The sequence below is a fragment of the Python bivittatus genome, unplaced genomic scaffold (genome assembly GCF_059951505.1).
Source record: "Python bivittatus isolate LINGU-HERP-01145 unplaced genomic scaffold, Pbiv_v1 ctg000410_np1212, whole genome shotgun sequence".
Taxonomy (NCBI): domain Eukaryota; kingdom Metazoa; phylum Chordata; class Lepidosauria; order Squamata; family Pythonidae; genus Python; species Python bivittatus.
The window spans coordinates 9,724,048-9,747,710 of record NW_028277067.1 but is presented as its reverse complement, the minus strand read 5'-3'; the positions used below and the strand labels follow the sequence as shown (position 1 = coordinate 9,747,710).

The window sequence follows — 23,663 nt, the reverse complement described above, 5'->3', positions numbered from 1 at the left end:
TTTGTAAGTAAAATAAATTTGGCAATGTAAGAACATCTACTTAACTGATTCTGAACAGTGTGTTCAAACTGGGGTGGTGAGGAAAAGGCATAGAATACACATGGCATTGGATGTTGCTTACGTTGATTGAGGGCCAGGACTGAGCGTGTTCAGCCCTGGAGTACGATGCATCAATCCGGTGCATGGAGGTGTCGGGAATGGGGAACCCTGCACAGAAAGAGGCGCAGCGGATACCCCCTGCTTCAGGACTGGGGGGGCTTGGGAGGGCCCAGTCGTCTTCATCCGAGGACTGCTTCTCAAAGCGCAAGTGCTCTTCAAAGGCGTCTCTGGCATAAACCTCGCAGTAGGGACGGTGCTTTGGTAAGGTGGATATTTCTGGCTGCAGCCAGAGAGAACGATTCTGTTGATACAGAGCAGCATCGCTCACCTCCGAGTAGCTTCGACGGCCTTGGAAGCTTGCTTTGATGTGGTGGCTGGAGGGCTTAGAATATCCCAGATCCATAATGTTTCTGTCAGCCCCTGGAGATCTGTGTTGTGAAGTGATGGCAGGGCATGAACAATTTTGGACTGGTGAGCAGCGCTGCTGCTGGGCAGGAGACTGGCTGGGTGGTGGAGCTGGTGAACGACGCTGGGAAGCAGGAGACTGGCAAGGAGGGGGAGCTGGGGAACGACGCTGATGTGCAGGGGATTGACAAGATGGGCCTGGGGATCGCCTTTGTAGGGCAGGAGACTGGCATTGAGGAGCCGAAGGTCTCCCTTGCTGAGCTGGAGATGTGCACTGAGGAGCTGGAGAGCAGCGTTGCTGGGCAGGAGAATGGCGCTGGGAATGGGGAGAATGCCGCTGACCTGGAACAAGTGAGAGAAGAGTATGCTAGGTGGGAGAAAGAATAGATGCTCTGAGGATGCAGGAGGCACACACAGCAATGGCTGACTGGCTTCCAAAAGATGCCAAGACAATTTCAAAAGCTCACCTGATCTATACCAGTCAAAGCTGTGATCCTATATAGTCATTACATTCTGGGTTGGTTCTACCCATTTCTTAATAGAAAATATGTTTTATAAACAGCAAAGGCTAAAGGGGTTTGCAAACTTTCTTGCTCATGACTGAAATTAGAATGATCATCAACTCATATTTATCAAAGCAGGTGGGATGGGGTGAAATACCGTCTGTCTCTGCAACATACAGCATCCTTTCCTCTGCACTTTTACAGGGTAGGTATTCTAAAATCCCACTAACCAAGTGCCCCTGCCCTGAGGATCTGGGGATATAGAAATAGTTTATCATGGGTTATTTTATTGTAACTATTATAGATATTTGGAATAGTTGTATCTTACCCCTGAGTTACATCAATACCCAGGAAGAGCAGATTAAGTGAATCTCTTTCTCCCAGATATGAAACTTTCTATCACCCATATAGTAGCTAAATGTTGTGATGCTGTAATGAAAATGAGTCAACAACTGATGCAAGTCTGAACATTGTTGCTTTCTCTTTTTAATTAGTTTTTATGTAATTTATTGATTGTTGATCAAAATAAAATTTCTTCATTGGTCTGTCTCTGAGACATGTAATTCTTGTTTATTGCAGCTATAATTTCTCAAGGTATTATTGCAGGATAGTGAAAACATAAGTGGTCTTGAGAACCACTCTGAACTAATTTCTGTAAACTTGGAGAATGGAATTCAATTTTATTTATTATGGGCTTTAAGAGTCAAAACAGATAAGTACAAATAAGCATATACAGCAATCCATCTTAAATCTTACTATGGATTCCCTGCCAAAGTCTTAATGCTAAATGACAAAACTTTGCAACACTGTAGTTTGTTTACAAGACCTTATTGGTGAGGAGAAAATGGAAAATAAATGTCAGTGAACCTGGATATAATAAATTCACACGAAATATTTAAAGAGTTTTCATCTGACAGACCAGGAAACGGATCATAGAGTTACAGTAAATAATTCAATGGAAAAGTTAGCCCACTGTGCAGAAGTAGAAGGGAAAAAAAGGTGAACTCCATTTGGAACTATTACAGCAGCTGAGCTGAATTGCCTATACTTTTCTTGTAGGTGAAACCCACAATGTTTGAGGCTTTCTAATTTAGAAAATAAGATAATCAAAATGTCTAAAGGGAGTTGTTGCTGTTGTTGTTGTTGTTGTTTCAGGGTGGAACCTGGCATGGTGTGAAATTCAAATACTTTTCCGCACAGCAAATGATTCAATGTTTTGTTTACAATAGGGAGGAAATCATAAAATGAAATGACTATAATTCATATAGGTTTAAATTGGGATTGGATGAGTTAATGAAGGATATCAAGGACATATTCTAATCTTGCAAAGCTTAATTTATGTTTTTATGGGCAAGAGAACTGGGTGGAAGGTTACTCTTTTCTCTTCCAGCTTTTTTTTTTTAATACCTCTTCACACATATGCCTGGCCTCACTTTAGCAGCTGCAAATTATCTGTGACCATAGTTTAATGTCCAATTTGCTGCAAGCTTTCTATACAGTCATTCCTTTATGCCCAAAGATCCATCCCTTGCCAAATGACAACTAAATCCTACTCATCTTCTTCCTTCTCCCTCCCCCACATTCCACTCACCACCATTCATGACCTGCTCCTGCATAAGAGTCCGAAGAATCTGATTTTGAAGAGAACTCAGGTTTCTCAGGCGGCACAGCTCCTCGGTCAGCTCTGTGTAGGCAAGGGCCAAGTTGACTCTAACAAAAGAGAAAAATGGGCAAAGCCCCAAAACATGTAAGTAATGGATATTTTGAGTATGTAAAGTGATTTCACCCAGCTGTTCTTTTCTTTTGCTGCAACTTTTCTGGGTCATTGTTGATGGAAAAAGCCATAAAACCTTCCTTTGGAGCTGAGGACCCCAGTTCCAGCTACAACTGTCATAAGCAAACTAGCTTTTCTTGCACTGGATTAGTCCACTAGAACCTGGCCATACTCTTGATACTATCTCATCCTTCCATTTCATTACTGATAAGAAAGAAAGGTTGATCCAACCATGCACATAGGACACTATTTGACCTCATCACACTGCAGCATACTTCAGACATTTATTTAGGCAGTGGCCATTTCTGCATTCCTTCAAAAAGGGTTTCTGTGCACGTGGATCTCCAGAAGAAATCATATTTCTGTGCAAAGTCAGCTGTGGAGGCATAATTTGTCAGATCTTGCCATATCCCATAGGAAAGGCAAGTTGTAAGTTCAAGTTGTAAGTTCGAGGAGGCCTTGAGCTCCAGGGGTTTGTATCTGGTGGCAGTATGGAGCAATGGCAGTATCAGCAATGGGTAATGCATTTAGCTATCAGTTATATTCCCCACAATACCCCAGAGTGACATATGTCAAGAGCATTGTGGGAAATCAAATGGGGCTAGCCCCAACATCATAAATAAATAAATGGAGAGACCTGGGACGTGTCAGTGGAGGCTCCTGTTGGGTTTTCCAAGGATGCTGGATGCTTTACAACCCCAACCCTGCATCACAAAACCAACTGCTCTTATTACACTGATGTGGAAACTAGCTTAGTTACACCATTTCAGTAGTGCAAAATTAAGAATTGGCAAGTTTATGGTTATATTGTGGCACTCTGCCTAATTTCCTATGCCCTCTGCAAGGGAAACTCCCTTTCTTGAAAACCTATTGCTCAGGAAAAAGATCAGAGATGAAAGAAAATGATCTGTCATGAAAACCTGATATAAGCTTGTGAATCCCCTTTGTAATTTAATGTATTAGGAGCTTTTCACAGTAGAGGGTGACTGCAGAGATCATTCCCAGCTCTGTCTCAAATACCAAATAAAGGAGGAAGTGGCGAGGGGGGGGGGGAGATTAGCATGGAGCAGTGGATTTAATTGGCCTAAATGTCATCTTACAACTCCCCTGTCTTCAGAGGCCCTAGGAATGCCTAAGAAATAGGGCAGTAGCCCAAGTTTGCCATTTAGGTGCCCTTCTTCAAATAAAGAATATAAAAATATGGCTTAGCTTTTATTTTGCAGGTGGATGGGGCTTCTCCTCCTTGGTTGTTGAGAATGAAGTCAGGGATAACCCATACTATATCCTTCCAAATTTGGTTAACATCTAGATGTATCAGAATTGCAACTTCCAGAATTGGGGGTCAGTGGGGAGAGTAGGGAGGCACCAGGTTGGGAAAGGCTATTGTGGGGTTTCTGGCGTCCCAAGACTATCTTAGCACCTCCAAAGTGAATCTTAGCAGTAGGGACAATTCTCATACCTGCCCCCGCTTCCAGGCTTAAAGCTAGAGAGGGAAACAAAAGCCTGAAATTTCACTTCAGAGATACAACTTTAGCAAGGATAATCAATGTAAATGTTTTGTAATTCCTCATGCCCTTGTCCTGCCTGATTTTTACAAGAATGTTTTTACAAGAATATATACAGGTAGTCCTTGCTTACCGACCACTTGTTCAGCAACCAAAGTTGGTGGTGCTAAAAAAGGAGACTTATGACTGGTCCTTGAAGTTGCAGCTGTCACAGCATCCCCATGGTCACGTGATCATGATTTGGGCACTTGGCAACCGTAATGCATTTATGATGGTTGCAGCTTCCCTCAGTCACAGGATTGCCATTTGCGACCTTCACAGACGGCTTCTGACAAGCAAAGTCAACGGGGGAGCCGCAGAAGTCGCAAGTCACAATCATGTGGCATTGTGCTTAATGACCATGGGTGATTCGCTAATGATTGCAGCTGGAACTGCTGTCATAAGTTGGGTGTGGTCATGCGATTTTTCACTTTATGACCACATTGGCCCTCTCTGGGGCTGCTTTTGGCTTTTTTTTTGGTTTTGTTTTTTTCACAGCATGAAGCCCAGCCTCAGCCCAGCCCAGCAGCCAGGCTGGGCACACCTCATCAGCAGCAGGAGCAAGAAGACAGCAAAGGTTAACTGGGGTGGCAGAGCACAGGATGGCAGAGGGCCAAAGGGGCATAGAAGGGGGGGAAAGAGGTGGATGGGGGGAACTGAAGCACCCCTGTGGACTTAAGTGCGGGCAGGCTGCCAAGCATCTGAATTTTGATTATGTGACCATGGGGGTGCTTCAACAGCCATAACAAATAAATAAATAAATTCCAAGTATTATGTAATATTGCTATATAAAGCTTCTTTTAATGCACCTTTTGTGATACTTCAAAATATGGCTTTGATTCAGAAGTAATAAATTATCCTAGATGGAAGATCAATCAATATAACTTCTAACTTACTGCATACAGGCATTATAGCTTGGTTGCACAGCAACTGCTTTGAAAGTCCCGGTATCTTAAAGTGTTCTTAAGCAACATTATCTGAAATACCTCTGCTTAGAGACCTAAGAGTTACTGTCTGTCAGAGCAACTATACGGGACCAGTAGCCTCCTTTGGTACATATTTGTTCAAAAGCGTTTACAGTAGTCTAAGAATAAGTTTTATCACTACCTCATCTCCCATTTGTATCAACTAGATCATATGTGGTTGTTTTTTTACATAAATATCATCTGATAACTTCATGTGGAAAGAACCACATATTTTGGCCCACCCAGTAGTTCCTTCCTTTTTATTACTGGATCACTGTAGGACATGGCTGCAAGGAAGTATTTCCTACAATACTGCAATAAAGTCACAAACCACTTTGTCACTTTTGGCTATAGAGGGCCTTAGAGGAGTAGTGCAGAGATACCCTTGTCACAAAATTCATGGATGGTCTGCCATTACTGGTAAGACATTCTAACAATGTTTTGGACCAAAACTGCAGGGTTGGATCCAGAGATCCCTGGGTGCAAAGAAAGCAGGCACAGGATCATACAGTGTTGTTAAAAATGTAGCTCTTATAGTTTTCCAATGCTTTTCCATTTGAACATAGAGAGATTTGTCACCAACCAACTCTTCAGTGTACTGGAGGGTGTAAAAAAAAAAAAAGGATTACTCAGTTCTGCCAAAAGTATTATTGTTGTTGTTACTGATAATATATTGCTCACGTATAAAATAAAACAATCTTCTCAGAGGGTATAATGGTTTCTCCAGTATTTGGCAGGTTTTATTGAGAGGTTAAGATGAAATTAAACGGCTGCAAATATGGAGTCCTTGGGGTTCTCTGAGCTTGGTTGTTTTCTTGCAAACATTTCGTTACCCAGCTAGGTAACATCTTCAGTGCTAGAATGGAATGGGCTTTTGCTCCCTGTTTACGTTTGTAAGAAAACAACCAAGGACTCCACAGTTCAACCCTGAGCTACACATATTTGCTTCTATTGGCTGCAAATATTTCATTAAGAATTGAATTATTGTTATAGTCTGATAAGCAGTGTGTCAGGCCCATAAAACAAAAACAAAAAATAAGTTCCCAGGTGGGCTTGATAATGGATCCTACTACCAAGGAGAACATTTCCATTCCTAAGATAGTGACGTGTCCCAACTAACTTCTGTACCTACAATGACAATAAGCTTTTATTATAGTCTACCGAGACTACTGGTTTTAAACATACTACTCTTCTTATCTTCTCAACCCTGAACTCAAGCTCCATTCAGGAGTTCAAAACAGCTTAACAAAATGCCAGGTGCGTTAAGCAAACAAAATATCAGGAGTATACCAGTGCATTCACCACTGGCAAGGGGATTTTCTAATTGGGAAGCCCCCACTTTTCTCCGAGCTTATAATAAAGTGGGGATTTCCTCCCATACCATCCAGATAGATTTTAAGTACAGTATATACATAGGTATACTTGAAACATCTTGTTTGGTATGAGGGAGAATCTTAGTGTGGGGAAAATCAGGGGCTAAGCAGGATGAGAAAGAGCTCGCCCTCCTCTGGAGCCTGCAAAAAAGAGGACGATTTCCATCCTGTAGCCCAGTTTTGGAACACTAAGAAACAAGAGCTTTTCATTAGGTCCACTTCAAAGGAGAAAAATGTTAACCTCCCTTCCCCCACTTGTTGCAGCCTCGGTAATTACTAGGCTCCCTAAGTTTTTTTTTAATTTTAATTATCATTCTTTCCTTTCCAGACGAATGTATGGTACCAGGTGAGCCTTCCAGGGGAAGAGTGATCTCCCATTCGGAGATCCTATCCTGGGGCCTAGGTGTCCAGAGTGGCCTCAAGGTACTGCTGGTCAATTCCAAATCTGTCTGTAACGACGACTGTGTCCATCCATGACTCAGTGGTGGACAGACAAACAGACCTGGCTTGTATCACGAAGATCAGGCTGGGCAAGGGCAGTGATGTCTTATCTATTGCCTCGGGAGGCTGTCATCCAGCAGTCTTGTTTAGGGTCACTAATCCCCTTTTGGGGAGGACTCAATATCTTCCTGGCTGCTTTGAACAATTAGCACAGCACTTTGCCAACAAAGTAGCTCAACCTACATGATCTTTCCAGGAGAATCAGCTCATGCCCCCCCCCTTTTAGGAGATAAGGGGAGCTGAGGCTAAGAGGCACTTCTTAGTGATAGCATCAGCCTTTTGGAAAGGCTTCCCAGTTGAAGTTAGATTGACTCCCTCCTTAACTGCCTTCCATAGAGAGCTTCAACCAGAGCTCTTTCATAGAATGTTTGGTGACTGCCATTTTTATTTTATTGTAATTTTTCTACTATGTTTTGTTTTTAATTTTAACTATTGTTGTTTTAATTGCATACATCTATATTTGTGAACTGTTGAGAATCCTTAATTGGATTAATAGCAGGATATAAATGTAATAAATAAATTCTGGAAAGGAATTGTGCAAAGAGAGTCAGGATTCTGTGCATTCGTCAGTAGGTCAACTCTCCAAAAGCAGAACTGAACAAGATCAAACTTGGTGGTGGGGGTAGGTGGTGAAGCCAACATAAGAAATAGTCCAGATCTGGCTGAAGACTGTGGAGAAAAACATTCCAGAAAAAGTTTCCCCAATGCAATCCTATGGGAGAGGCAGTTGGGCAGTGACTCAGAATGCTGTTGACTGTTCCATTCTAAGCCTGTCTCTCTCCTGATCACGAAAGCCAGAGCAGGATGTATCTTCCCAGAGTACACAGGCACAATACACAGATGCAAGTGCACATTGATGCAATATGCTGGGAGAGCAGAAACACAAACAGATGTACCTGCACAGATTAGACACTCACAGATGCACGTGCACACACACAGGCAACATATATGCACATACCCTGATTAGTCCCTGGGGAGAAAGTGCACACACCTTCACATGCATACCATGCCTACCACATTCTTCATGACAGTGATGAAAATACAGTTGCCTCCTAAGGCCACTGCTGGTAAAGGGGTTGGAAAGCATTCCATGAGCCATGCTCTGCATGTTGTCCCTGCTTTTCTTTTAAAATATATACATGAACTTCAAAAATGCATTTAATGTCACTTCAAAGTTTGGCTCGAATGCACTGCATGATCATGTCTCCTCCCCAAGTTAGGGAAAAGGTCAGGGGCTCAGTCATTCCCATCTTCCAGTCACAATATGCATCAAATGTGGGCATGTTAGGTAAGGCCTTGGGAAAGAACATAAAGAGTGATTATCAGTCAGTCAAAACTTGTGGACTTCTGTAAAACAGGACATAAAACTGTATGATTATAAATCACAAATAACAATATACAGAAGGAAGGGGAAACTGTGGCTCTCCAGATATTCCTGAAGTCTCAGCAGTCTCAGCCAACGATGAGAAATCTGGGTGTTGCAGTTTAGCATTATCTGGAGGTCTACCAGCTCATCAGCTTGTGATAAGATCTTTGCTTTGTTTCTTAGCTTTTGTTTACATAGAAGTTTCCAACGAAAGTTCCTATGTATGCTTTTCTCATAAGATAAATAGGGTGTACTTAACACATGCATTTCTTTTAACATCTAAATCACCATTTCCCCCTCTATTAATTTGCTTTGATAATATCTAATGAGGTCCTCTTACATGTCTGTTGGAGATGTAGGCTTATTCTGTGGTCAGAAAACTACCTCGTGTATTGAGGAAGGCAGCTCTCCTGTATTTGAGGTTCTTCAGTTTGCTGACCAAGAATGGGTGTCTCTGGGTGTCTTCCCTAAAGTGCTGGTGTGACACCAGCATTTTCTGTTGTGTTACTCAGGGTGTACAACCTCTACACAGGAGGTCACCTGTCTCCATTTAACGGATGTTCCAGCTTCACCTTAAGACTTTTCTTTCACTCCCTGGCAAACTTTTTGTCTAGTTCAGTGTTTCTCAACCTTGGTGAGTTGAATTCTGGGAGTTGAAGTCCACCCATCTTAAACTCACCAAGGCTGAGAAACACTGGTCTAGTTTATCTGCTGCACATTTCTTTTTGTTTCAGTTCTGATTGTTGAAAAGCATGCAGTTAACTGTAGCTTGTATTTTAATCATTTTTTAATTTCTTTAATAATGGCAGTTTATTCTGTTTATTCTGTGTGTCTATATTCCCTTGTTGGAGCTAGGACAGTATGGTAGAAGTAAGAAGACTTAATTAAATGCTGTGAGAATTTTTGTGCAGCTTATTAACAATTGATAATTTGACAAGGAGAATGACAGGATCAAACCCAACAGGTGCAGTTTTCTTCACCATGAAGTTGTAGCTGGTTGTACTGTACAGTCACTTCAGAACCAGGAAACTTAGTTAAGAGAGAAGTTGAAGAAGAACACAATAATAACGATGCAATATATATTTTGCATGCAAGTCTGCTGAAATATGACCCTTTTCCTCCTTCCTCTTTTATACTCTCACATTCATCTGTGGCACCTACTTGGTCTTTTTAAAAATGAGACTTTCTTTTAATACACATATAAGAAAATATGTTTCTAGTTCTCATGGTTACAGCAGGAAAAGATGAAGCTTAAGTACCTATGCCAAACATAGAGAGTGGAACTGCAACAACTGTGGTTTCATAGCCTCAACTGCAACCACCAGCACTGAATACACAACTGTGTGGTTTAGCTACATGCTTGGTTAAGTTAAATTTTACCTAGAGACAGATAAAACCACGAAGTTTGCATTTCAAGGCCCCAATCCAGAAAATCATTGATATAAAATAGATCAGAGGCATGTCATTCAAATACTCAAGGCTTCTTAGAGTCCTTATCAACAGCCTTGTAAAGTGGGTCAGTATTATTCTTCCCACATTACAGATATGGAAGAAAGATTATGAAGAAACAATTCCCATATGCCAGTCTTCCACAATCTTGGTATCTGCCAGAAATGTGACTCTGCACTCCCAGAATTCTCCAGCCAGCATGCAACTGCAGAGAATTCATATATATTGAGGCCACCCAGTTTGGAGAAGGCTGCTACAAGTTCATTCATCAAGTAAACATGTGAAATGTGATTTGTGGTTCCTTCTCTCTTATGTTTCTGTGTATTTCATAAATTATGCACATAGAGATGAAACAGAAAAGTCACAGAGAAATATGTGTGCATTTTGTGACTGCACATATCTGAATCCTTCTGATCTTGGATCTGTGCACAGAATCATTCCTCCCAAGGCAAGCTGTATTGTTTGGATTAGTTTCAGTATAAATGATCTTATATCCACAGGGCACTTTATTCCTTTGATCCTAGAAAGACAAAGGAACATGCTTCTGAGTGTAAATAGATTTCCCTCTTCTTCACTTTCCATCTTGTCACACCTTAAATTCACACATCATGCTAAACTGTGGTTTGATTAACCATGGTTTGCTGAATAAACCATTACTGGATGCTTTCACACATATTAACCCATAATCTATGACTTTTGAATCACAACTGGCTGACTTTATGCTAAACCCAAACTGAACAAACTATACAACTTGATGTGAAATGTGACACCAATCTTAAAACACTTCCACATGCATGGATTTTTCCTCACTGGCTTTACTGTTGGACTCACTCTTGCCATTTCTGCATCACACAGGCCTCCTTGGTGCCCCTTCTACCTGGCCAATGGGAGAACTTCCAAACAGCTAGTAGGCAACACCCTGTCTTCATCCTCCATCTTCACCTGACTGTATTTGCAGTCAGAGATGAAATAAAATGCACACGGCCCACTATGAGGGGCAGTGGCAAAGCCACAGTGCTTTGGCTGCTTAGAGGGAATGGGGAAAGTGCAGCATCTGGGAGGAAATAGGGGCTCCCTCCAATGGGAAGCTGCTTACTGTAATATGCTCTTCATGGGGCTGCCCTTGAAGAGTATCTGGAAGCTTCAGCTGGTGCAGAATGCAGTGGTACAGGCAGTTATACTCTGCATTCAAATATTGAGTTATAGTCAAACATTCAAACATCTAATAGTTCCCCAGGCTATCAGATGTTTGAATGTTTAATGTCAAATGTGCACAGAATGTATATTTTATAGTAACTATGGTGTCTCGATTGTATTTTAGTGTATGATTGTAAGCCAATTGCAACGGAATTTCATTTTATTATGCACTTGGTGTATAGTGGAATGACAATAAAGTTATTATTCTATTCTATTATGTGTGCTCCCAGAACAGCACATGTCACACCTCTGCTCTGTGAAGTGCACTGGCTGCCAGTTTGCTTCCGGGTCCAATTCAAGTTGCTGGTTTTAACCTTTTAAGCCCTTCATGGCATGGGACCAGATTATCTGAGGGCCTGCCTCTCCCTGATTACATCAGCCTGTCCCATTAGATCTGGCAGAGAAGGCATGCTGTATGTACCATCTGCTAGAGATTTAATTTTGGTGGGTCCTAGGTGGGCCTTCTCTGCTGTGGCACCCACTTTATGAGAATATTCTCCCCCCCCAAAGTTAGGTTAGCTCCATCCCTGTTCATGTTCCAAAAGTCCCTTATGTCACCAGGCTTGGGGGTCCCAGGGAACCAGTAACATTTTAAAATGGCTCCCCTGTTGTGGTTGATACATTCACTCTTTCCATGCCTTGTGGTTTGCATATTTTGATTTTTAATAATATTTTAATTTTAATAATGATTGTTTTATATTTTTATGATTGTTTTATATATTTGCTGTTTTATTCCATTGTTGTACACTGCCCAGAGTCACTTCTTGTGAGATGGGTGGCCAAAGCTTGCCTTTTCTCTTTCCCTTGTTTGAGACACTTTCATTTTGGAATTATAATATCATAATGGAAACCACCAGAAAAGTGGTAAAAATAGTAGAGGGGAAGAGAGGATTGCTAGAGCAACCTGCAGAGAGAGGCATTACACCAGATTTGCTTCAGAAAATGTTTGAGCAACTGGCCAGTATGTTAGCTGGATCACTTGATACTAAATCGATAGCTTTTGAAAAAAGAATGGATGAAAGACTTGTCAAGATGAAAGAGGAGATGAAAGAAGTTAAGAAGATGGAAAGCTCTGTAAAACAGTGTCTGGAGATGTAAAACAAATTAATGATAAAGTGGAAATTCTGGAGAGTAAGACAGAAGTTATAGACAGAGAGTTGGAAAGAGAAGTAGATAATTTGGCTCTATTGGAATTGAGAGAGAAGGAATTTTGTTTGAGATTTAGAGCAATCCCTGATGAAGATATTAGACAAAAGGTTATTAAAGCTTTAGCAGGTTATTAAAAGGTTATTAAATCTTTAGAAAATTTTTTGGATTGGGATGAGAAGGATACAGAGGCAGAAATTAATAAAGTATATAGAGAATAAGAAATGTTCCAAGGGATGTTTTGGTGCACTTTGTCAGGAAGAAGACAAGGGATCAAGTTTTGCAGCAGCATTTTGTTACAAGACTGAAGATGGATATTACAGATGTAATTGTTCTTAAAGAAATTCCTATTAGAGTCTTGCATAAGAGAAAAGGGTAACTGAGAGATTAAAGCAGAAAAAGATTCATTTTGATGGGACAAATCGGAGGTGTGATTTTTACTTTTAAACAGCAGAAGTTTCGATTGAAGTGGGTGCTTCTGAGAAGTAGAAGGCTCTTGGAGTCAGAAGAACACATCCTGAGATTTGGGTGGCATGGATATTTGTGGTACGAAAAAGTCAAGGTTAATGTGGATTTTAAAAATCATTGTGTTAGATCTGCTATACTGAGTATATGGAATAGATACAAACGCAGGTTGTGCCCAAAAATACCTTTGTAGCTCTCAGCACAAGAAGCATTTTATAGATGAGAAATAATACACAAACATAAATGGTTTCACATATCATGAGATACTAGAATTTTGTCAAGGATAATGTAAAATAAAATCAAGAGAAGTGGTGACAGAGGGATATAGTGGTCAATGGTTTTCTTATCTACGGTTATTAGAAAGATTTAAAGTAGACAAAGAGTTTATGGCTTTGAACATTGTAAGACTGAGTTTGAAATAGAATTATGCGTAAATGATGAACATGTAATTGCTAAAATGTATAAACTTTTATTGAAATTTGAAACAAAAGAACAAGTGAAAGAATGTATGATAAAGTGGGCTAAATGTTTGGTTATAATATACAGATGGAGCAATGGGAAAATACGTGGTTGAAAGGATTGAAATTTACACTATGTTATAATCTTAAAGAGAATTTTTATAGAATGATGTACCATTGGTATATGTCACCAGAGAAATTGTCTAGACTGTATAAAGGCACTTCAAATTTATGTTGGAAATGTGAACAAGAAGGGACATTTTATCATATTTGGTGGATGTGCAAAAAAGCTAGAAAATTTTGGACTCAAATACGCACATTGATTCAGAGGATTTTAAAGATTAATATACGAGACCAGAGGTTTTTCTTTTGGAATTGTTGGACAAACAGTTAGAAAAAAGTCATGGAACCTTGTTTTTGTATATGATAATTGCAGTGAGATTATTGTATGCACAAAGATGGAAAGATTCGGCATTACCCACAATGGAGGAATGGTTGGTGAAGATGATGGAACTTGCTGAGATGGCTAAATTGACTTCTTTGATCAGAGAAAAGACAATATCTACATTTATTGCTGATTGGAAACCTCTTTTGGACTTTTTGCATAAAACAGAAAAAATGAACTATGATTTATGGTTTTGATAATTAGACAGGATAGATTATAGAGTGTCATGTTGTAACCATAGAGTAAGAGGTAAATTTATAATTGTACTTGTAACTTCTGTAAAGAAGATTGGAAGCTACTTTTTCTTTTTACTTTCTTTTCTACTTTTATTTTTTTTCCTTTCTTGCACTTTCAGCTTCCCTTTGATTACTTTTTCTTTTCTTTTTCTTACTTTGTTAGTTTATATTAGTTTTTATCTTCCTTTTCAACAATCTTTAATAAAAACAATTCCAGAAGGGGTTTCCAGTCAGCAATAAATGTAAATATTGTCTTTTCCCTAATCAAAGAAGTCAATTTAGCTATCTCATCTCATCGCACGCTTGTGTGCACGCACTCTCTTTCTCTCTATATATACACACATAGAAATACTAGACCTTCCTGTTGTTTTTAGCTTTTAGACTTTGAATAAATTTCACACTTGTTCCTTCATGTCTTTCTAAGAGATTTGAGACCCTTACAACAGACTCCCTTTCCTAAACATATATACATACATATATATATATATATAGTTATAAACAATATATAAACAAACATATATATATATATATATATTGCACTAGTTTCAAAAAATGAGTAAGAGTTCATCATGAAGGGAAGATATATAACATGAAGAAAATATTGCAGAAAGTTAAATTTGTTAAAAGAATAGAAAAAAGGAGTTCAAGTAACCTAAAGCAATTGCCTTCCTTATAGGAAAAGCCAGAACTATATGAGTTAAAGATGAGTCTTTTATAATGGTTTATTTTGGCTGATATTAATCTTAGGCAGAGGCAGTGTATGTCTGGGACAGGATTTAACTGGAATGGTTTCACACCTGCATTTTTGTAACTCAATTTCCCATATATCTGGATCAACAGTGCTGAAATCTATTTGAATCAAAAGAATATAGTAGCATTGTTATTGAGTATTTCAAGCTACACTTTTTTCTTGAAATCTTCTAGTTGGAATCCTGTAAAGGCTTACCGCTAAGTCTACATAAATCCAATAGGTCTTCTGAGTAGACAAGGCTGTGCATTTAGGTAGTCTCTGGGCTAAAGCCCCTTTTATGAATGATGCAATGGGGTCTTACATTTACTCAAAATTCAGTTGGTCCTCAATGGGCAAAAATGCTGAATATAGTGTAGTATCCACTGGGTTTCAACCAAGAGCACAAAACATACATCACTCCAAAGATCCAGGAGGTGGTTTAAGAACAGCCTTTTTTTTTTTAGTCTATAATATTACCACTGTGGGCTCCAATTACTGCCATGATTTTTAAAATATATCTGTTAAAAGTGTCAGGATATGCACTTCTGCACAGAAACACATTTTCACAGTGTGGTTATTCAGAGTTCTTCATTTCTACATGTGCATGTTGGCATTTAGTTATTTACTTGTTGTTTTTTAAAATCACTAATTTCTAGTTCACATCCCCAACCATGCCTCAGGAAAGTGCATAGCATAAAACAAAGTCTTCATTCAGAACAACGCTGACCTGATCAAAACAGGGGAAGGATTTTTCTTTGTTTTTATTTTTCTCCCCCTCCCCCCAAGTAACACCCCATTCCTGACCTCAAAGGCACCCAAAGGAGACAGATCTACCCTAGCTTCATTGCAAGGCAGGCAGATCCTATTTGCCAATCAATCAATGCAGCTAGATTTTGAAATTACTGTTGCTAGTAACAGCTGAAATGCACCTCACCACGTATCACATAGAAGCCCTAGTCACTCATAACCCCATAAAAGCAGTTCTTTTAAAGCAGGTCCCATCTGGTTCATATTTAGGTAGAAGACTAAGCAATCATAAGGAGTCAAAATGCTAGCTTTTTTGGTGTCAGGAAAATGGATTGGGGAATGTGTCACATACCTGGTGAATGAATCAGAAATCACACTGATGGGATAAAACAGACTTATTTTTCAGACGTTACATCATTTAAGTCATTTGCTCAATTCTTTATGACTTGTGTATCTTTTATATGTCAAATACTTTTGATGAAGCTTATTTTGTGTAAATATTTTATACAACATTTTAATGTAAGGGAGTGCTTCCAGTGTGTGTTTGCTGAAACATTAGGAGTACGGAGCAGAGCCCCCCAGTGTCCCAGGGTGGGAGAGGTCCTGGCAGCTGTCTTACAGCATCCCAGCTTTGCAAACTTCTTTTCCTAGAAGCCAAACTGGTCTCAGCATGGTTTGTTTTCCAAGATCAGCATCAAATGAAGATCTGGCTTTTTACTCATGCGTTCAAGTCTTAAGGATCACAGCCTGGCTGTGTCTATTGTTCGTGATGAAAACCTTTACTTCTCCGCTGTCTTCAATGGTCACTGCTATTTTATTTTTTTAAAGTAATATTTATTTTGATTTTATGGAGATTCATCCTTAAGGCAGTGGTCCTCAACTTTTTTGGAATCCCCAGCACAGTATTGAATATAGCCGTCATTCTGTGGCACACCAGAAAGTTATTAATCATATATACATAATTTTAAATGGCTGGAGGGGAAGTTATACAATTTTTTAAAAAATCCGCACTGTACTGAATATATGAATTATGCAGAATATATATAATAAAAATATTGAAAAAAAATAACATCAGACAAAAGTCTTGTCTGCCTGAGAATCACTGCATTAGGGTAATGGGGAAGCTCTAAATGTCTTGTTTATTTATCTGTTAGACTTATATCCCATTTTTTATCATTCAGGAGCTCAAGGCAGGATACATAGCAGTTCCTCCTGCTATTTTTCCCCACAACAACCCTGTGAGTTGGATGGGCTGAGAGAAAGCCAGTGGTCCACAGTCACCCAGGGAGCTTCTGTGGCTGAGGCTGAACTTGAACCCAGGTTTCCCTGCTCCTGCTCCTTAACCTCTACACCACGTGTATATTTTTGGCAATATTAAAGACCTTTTGTGAGGAATTTTGTCTTATCAAGCCTATACTTTTTCTTACGTGGTTCATTCACATGAGCATGTTAGTCAGTTTGATACACAGAATGGGAAAGTTCGGGCGCTTTGAACTGAAAATGTTCTATATTCAATAGCTGTTCCAAAGGAGGTGGCAATAAAACGCTGTTTCCCTGAGTAAGGTTCTCAGAAAAATGTTCTTAAAAAAAGTAATAGCAATAATTCACAGTTATATAGAAAGTATAAACATTGTAGTGCACAACTAGGTGGGGAGAGATTACCGTGCAGCATAAACCTATTCAAGAGGAGGGTTTTTCTTTTTTACTGTATTGCTTGCATATGAGGTGAATTTATTCTGGCACTCTGTACTCATCAGTATCGGCTAAGATTCCCTCATTGACTGAAATTACTGCATTTATTCATGAAACTATTTAACTCTTTGGTTCCGAAATGTTTGCATCCTCAGTTAAGAAACTTATGAGAAACAACAACCAAGAATTAAAACAAACAAACATGCAGCTAAAATTAATTTCTACAGTAGGGGCAAAGCAACAACGGGTAAAACAAAAAGCAAAACCAGTCCAAACGTTTGGTGAAACAGCAACACCTTTCTGAACTTTGTCAATTTTATATACTGTGATAATCACAGTAAATTCCTGGAAGTAGTCCTAGTTATTGAAAAGCCAGTTATGGAGAAGCTGGATTTGCCAAATTAAAGTGACACAGTGGCCTCTGGGGTTATATTTCTATTTATATTCAACGGAGTCTGGTATATACCAAGTGTATAAATGAAAGCATTTTTTTTCCTTTAAAACAAATTTTAAAAATCTGCAGGCTAATCTATAGTAACTTCCTTTTTAAAAAGTACTAGATTTTTTTTAATTCTTTGTTTTGATTGGCTTTTTAAAACAAGCTGATTTTTACAATGTACTAATTTGTTAACAAACATTAGCTTGGAAGTAAACATATTACTAACATTTCTTTAACAACTGACAATTCTTAACCACTCCTTTCCAACAGTTTGGAATAGGTAGTGCAAATTAAGAAAAAAAATACAAATTGTACAATACACTAATCAATATATTTACTTGGACTTGATGGTTAATAGGGGAAAATGAATTTCGCCCTCCTCCCTTTTTTAACTTGAGCAAACTTTGAAATAGGCATAGAGTGTATAACTATTTGAAGTATTTGAAGTGATCCAGCTTTATGGGGTCTGAGGCCTGCAGCTCTAAGGCTGATTGTCTTTAGATATGCTGGACTAGAATCAGCATCTTTACCAGAGTAGTCTGCATATCTGGAGGACAGCAATTTCAAAATGGCTAATTTATGGCCTGATCAGATTGCTCGTTCCTTCAGGGGCAAAAAGGAGCAGCACTTTCCCCTCATCTTATGTTTGCCCAACGTTATGGAGGAGAAGAGTCAAATTTAATTAAATAGCTGCTTCTTTTCTCATACAATCATTGCTTATGTAAACCCAGTTTTCTCAAATCAGCTCCAGCAATTAATTGCAGCCAACAATCTGTGGCAATTTTCATTCTGTGGCATTCTCTCTTTGGTGGCTTCCCCCAGTCTAGTGCCTTCCAGATGGGCTAGGAAGATGCTCTTAAGATATTTGCTATACTTTCTGAAGGCATTTAAAAAAGCAAATTCTGCAGAAGTAGATGGAAGTAATTATGGGTACAATATATTTTATTCAATCCCCCCCAAAAATGTCTGGAAGAGATCCAGATTCAAATACCCAGTCATTTAAAAGCCTACTGGGTGGCTTTGGGCCAATCAATATCTGCCAACCCCAAATCAGCAAAGACTGCTCCAATTTTTTTTTAAAGGGAGGTATAAATGCCTATCTCAGCTCCCTGAGAGAAGAGCAGAGTAAACATGTCATAACATGCTTATGTTATGACATAAATAATCCATCAGTATATGAAAAATGTGATAAGACCAGAATTAGAAAATAAAAAAGAATATTAAAATATTATATATTTGTGTGTGTGTGCGTGCTTTGATGCAGTAGAACTAGCTTTGATGTATCTGTTTTGTAGCTCGATATAAGTATTCTGGAAAACCTATCAGTGTAGAAACATGATAAATGAATAAACTGGGAAGGTAGCTTTATATGGTTCCTAAAAGGTTTATGTGGAGCTCTAAAAGCTGGAACAAAAATTGCCCCTAAACTGTAATTTTCAATGGAGCAGAAAGGGACAATCATTTAACACAGGGAGAATAGTCAAATAGTTGCATTTAATTTATTTAAATTTACTATAATATGAAATGTATATTAATTTAATTTAAATTTTTGTTCTCTTTAGAATCTTGTAAAATTCTTTGTTTGGGTCTTTTCCTACTCCATATGAATTTATTGACCGTTTATTGTCATTCTTGTAAGATACTCTCTGATTGATTATATTCTGATTGATTATATTCTGAAATAAATAATTTATCTTGGATAATACATTCATTTTAATAACTGCAATTTTTGTTCTGATCTAACTATTCCTTTCAACTGATCTTATGCATTATTTAGAGTATGATCTCCAATATGTCACTCAAAAGTGAAGTACTGATTTTAATTTGATTTTAACTATATATTTTATTTCAATCATAGTGACATTATTGCTACATTTTATATTTTGTTTTTTAATAAGCTCTGCTGAGTGTTTATGCAAGCTGAAATGGGGTATAGATTCAATAAATAAATGAATAAGTAAGCAAGCAAGCAGTCTTCAACCAGAAGAATGTTACACACCCCTACAGGTAAAAGAAAAACTCTTGCCACAACACAATTAAATATCTTCCCCATCTTAAAAAAAAAGTGACAATCAATATTTTTTAAAAACTGAGCCTACGGTCTTTATTAAAATTCCTTGGACTTACGTCAAATAAACACAGTTAAGATAGCAGATGAACTGGATTTTTGTGCACAAGGCTTATTATCAAACTAAGCTTTATTAGACTTTATATCATGGGACTCTTTGCTCCAACCAATATGACTATCCCGTCTGCAAAGATGTAGAATTTATATCCTCACATTAACTTCATTTTGCTATGCTTCACCATATTGCTCTCAATTAAGAGCAAATCAGCCTACTTGAATTTTTAATCCAAAATAGCTCAACAGGAACATCTTTCATTTTAGTTCTTTATGTTATCAAACCCCAGCTACTGATACATCCCAAAATCCACCCTTTCATTTTTTTAAAATGTTATATTTTCTTTTCTTTTTTTTAAGAAACAAACTCATTAGAGTAAGATAAGAATGCATATCAACTAAACTATTAATACTTTATACAGGGAAACTCATTGTTAATATATTTAACTCCATAATAAAATAATAATTGGCTGTATTCACACAATATTTTAAAGATGCAACAGTTGTACCTGCACAGCACACTAAGCCTGGTTGATGTTAATCATAGTCAGCATTTTGTGGTTTAGTATATTGTGTGCATCCAGTTGTTTGATTAGTTTATGGTTAAATGTATTATGTAAATCCAGACAATGACCTTATTCAGCAATCAAGTTGTTTGACTGCAATCACTGAATTGAACAGAGCTTACTTTCAGTTAAGTGTACACACAACTGAAACCTTAATTAACACATATAAAGAACCTTAAGCTTTCTCTTGAATCAATGTGTACATTTGAGATATATATTTTTCTCTCAATCCTATAAAAGAAATGAAAGGAAAACCATAATGTGAGAACCTTCTCTGGTCTTTCTTGCCCCCTTTAAATTTTACCCCAGGGGAACTTTTCTATAATTGAACTAATTAAATAGTCTTTTTTATTCTTTAAACAATGTTTGAGCAATGGTTTTCCAGTGCTTAGTTCATCTATTTATTTTAAACATCCCCCACAAAGATTGACATTGTCATCATTATTTTCATTACCATGATCTCAAGAACATCATCAAGAGGAAATAATATGCATAAAGATCAAGACCCAAACAAGCAACAAACAGCAGCTCTATTTGTGTACAAATGTAATCTCAGAATGTAATCAGGAAAATGTACATTTCATTTTTTCAGTTTCTAGCCCTCATGGCTTTGGATAATGTAGACAAGAGGTTTTGTTCAATAAAAAAGGACTTTGCTGGCTTTTGGTTCATACTTACTACAGAGTGAGAGTTGTTATAGTTTATGCAATACAGAATGAAATCGCAAACGGATGGATGTTTTACACTGACTTTCATATTTAGTAAACATGGAAAATGTTGGTTCAATGTGTATGATTTATATGAAGTAGAAAATGTATTCCTCATCAAAACATTTATGTTGCCTTACTCTGTGGGCCCCAGTGAACAATAAAGACTATAATAAAACAATAAAATAAAACACAAAAAAGTTAAATCAGTAGCTGCAAGACAGGAGTTAAGAGCAATTTAACTCATCTTCCACTGCTGCCCCATTTGTTTACAGCAAATTTGCAGGAGATCTGTGAGACCATTTTCCTTTTGCTGATGAAGAGTACCCCAAATAAATAAATCAGAATAAACCAGGATGCAGATCCACATAAAATTTACTTATGCCAGCTTCCATTTATACATTTATGTTTAGCAATATTGCAAATAACTTAAATAAAAAATAGAATCATCCACAGGATCCAGCACTTTCATCAAAATGATGAAAGGAGCATCATGCTGTTGCAGATTCAAGCTCTGTTCCTTTTATACCTGTGTGTGCATCACAACACAGCACATACACAAAAGGGGCAGAGCTTGCAGTGTGTCATTGTGACATGGCATTTGTCATTTGCCCTGCCTTGCCCCTCCCTGCGCATACCTGACAGGGACTAGTTGACCTGTGGTCTTGCTCAGTCTGCTGTTCAGATCTAACTTGACTGTCCATTTCAAAGCCCTCGCTGCCTCTTGACCTTGAATTTGACAGCCTTCAAAGAGAGGTCATTCTCTATAAAGAGGATGCATGATGGCTGCACTTTTATAATGCCACTTCTTTTCCTTTACATCCTGTCTTTTCTGTAAAGTCTTTGCAAACTTTCTGTAGCCTCGGACACCACTATAAATATACCTAGCTAGGTATAATCAATTTTTCTTTCTTAATTACCATCCCCTTTAATACATGACAACTACAACTTTTCTTTTTGTATTCAAAGTGTGGGAAAACCAGCTTGGGACTAGACGCTAGCATGGGATGGAGGGAGCTTTCACTCATGCCCTGGTCTCTAAATGATCCAGAGTGTATCATCATGTTTGTAAACTCTATTGGGGAAAGCTGTCCCCTTGTACTCTAATAAAATGCCACAAAGCCTGATGGAAGGATCATCAAAATAAAATGAACTGCCCTGATTTTATTAATACAGAGTCCAAAAAGTTATTATTCTTATCCATTGTCATTTCTCCTGCCTCAGCTTTCAGGATCAAATCCTACCAAACAGCTTATCAATTACATCAACACTCATAAATCAAAACACAATAAACAATATGTCCCAAGATCAAAAATAACACCTGCTGTGATCCCTGGGGAGCCAATGCCAGAGGAAGAGACATGGAAGCTATTGCCTGCCTTCCATTCTCTTCTTCTTCTTCTCTCAGAGCTGTTGGTGGAAATGGTGCTGTGTGCAAGGGAAGGAGAATCAAACTGAGCAGACATCTCCATTGGTCTTCCCCTGCCTTCCTCCCTCTTGGTTCAGAAATCCATCCATCCCCTGGGCAGGGGATGGTGGTCACAGACCTGTATGAAGTAAGTGGGGGATCTAGCTGGAATAGTGGGGGATCTAGCTGCCTTCTTCCCTCCCTCTGAAGAAAAATCTTCAATAAATATTTTGGAACAACTAGTCAACCACCATTCCTCCAATGTAGTACCCTCTTGATATGTTTGACTATAATTCCAATATTTCTTAGAATGGTTAGGAAACTGTAGCCCAGCATACCTGAGGGGTACGAGAGTAGGGAAGACTGTCTTAAGTTAATTGTTTTTCATGCATGTGACTGCTTGCTGATAATTAGTATGAGGTATTTTCTTAATGGCCGGTAGGCATTAACAAGAACATAGAACTCGTCTTGTGGATCAGGTCAAGGGGCCATCTTAATCCAGTATTTTGTTTCTCACAGAGATGCCTCAGAGATGTTCACAAGCAGGAGGTGGAGACATGCCTTTTTCTCCCACTGTGGTTCCCCTGAAACTTATAATTAAAGGCATCATGCCCTCAATTTGGAGATAACATGAGCCTCCAACATCAACAATCCTTGATAGACTTGTCCCCCATGAATTTATCCATTCCCATTTTAAAAAGTAGCCAAGATAGTGGGTAACCACGTGTTGTGGTAATGATTTCCATAGGTTAATTATACAATCTATGACAAAATGCTTCCTTTTGTCTTTTCAATCTTCTAGTATTGTTGGATGTCTCCATGTTCTGGCATTTTGAAAGGGGAAAAAAACTCCCTGCCCACTATCTCCATGGCAGGCATGATTTAATACAACTCAATCATATTCCCCACCCCTTGGATGATATTGCCCATTCAAATTAGGGGTACCTATGTTATTCTACCTATGGACAACAGAATTCCAGATGACCTGCAGAAGAGTTATTTAAAATAATATTAAAACATAACCAAGCTGTATTTAAAAGTCCAAGAAAATATAACCATCAACATCATCATCAATACATAAGCAAGCAACTATCAACAGTAGCATGAAATTGCAAACTCCCCCCCTTTTTTTTCCTGCCATCTAAGAACCATAATTGAGTATCACTCATAAAAAAACCCCACATATGAATGTGTCAGAACTTGAGAAAGTTCAATGTACTGTGGTCCAGAAGGGAGAAAAAGGTCTGAATTTTATAACTGTCTCAAAACCAGCCTGGAAATAGGAGTGATTAGTATATGTTCTATGGCTTAGAGCTGGGATAGGCA

At 38.4% G+C, this 23,663-nt stretch overlaps 1 protein-coding gene across 3 annotated transcripts in view; it reads right to left on the bottom strand.

Moving 5' to 3' along the window:
* TBKBP1 (TBK1 binding protein 1) overlaps positions 1-23,663 on the bottom strand; it is a 79,931-nt gene that overhangs the window by 5,411 nt on the left and 50,857 nt on the right. For all 3 annotated transcript variants that reach the window (XM_007425984.3, XM_088143468.1, XM_025165281.2), the window contains exons 8-9: positions 2,599-2,717; positions 122-846 (exon numbers count right to left, since the gene is read on the bottom strand). In XM_007425984.3, the coding sequence (XP_007426046.1) occupies positions 122-846; positions 2,599-2,717 (844 nt within the window). The remainder of the gene's footprint in view (positions 1-121; positions 847-2,598; positions 2,718-23,663) is intronic.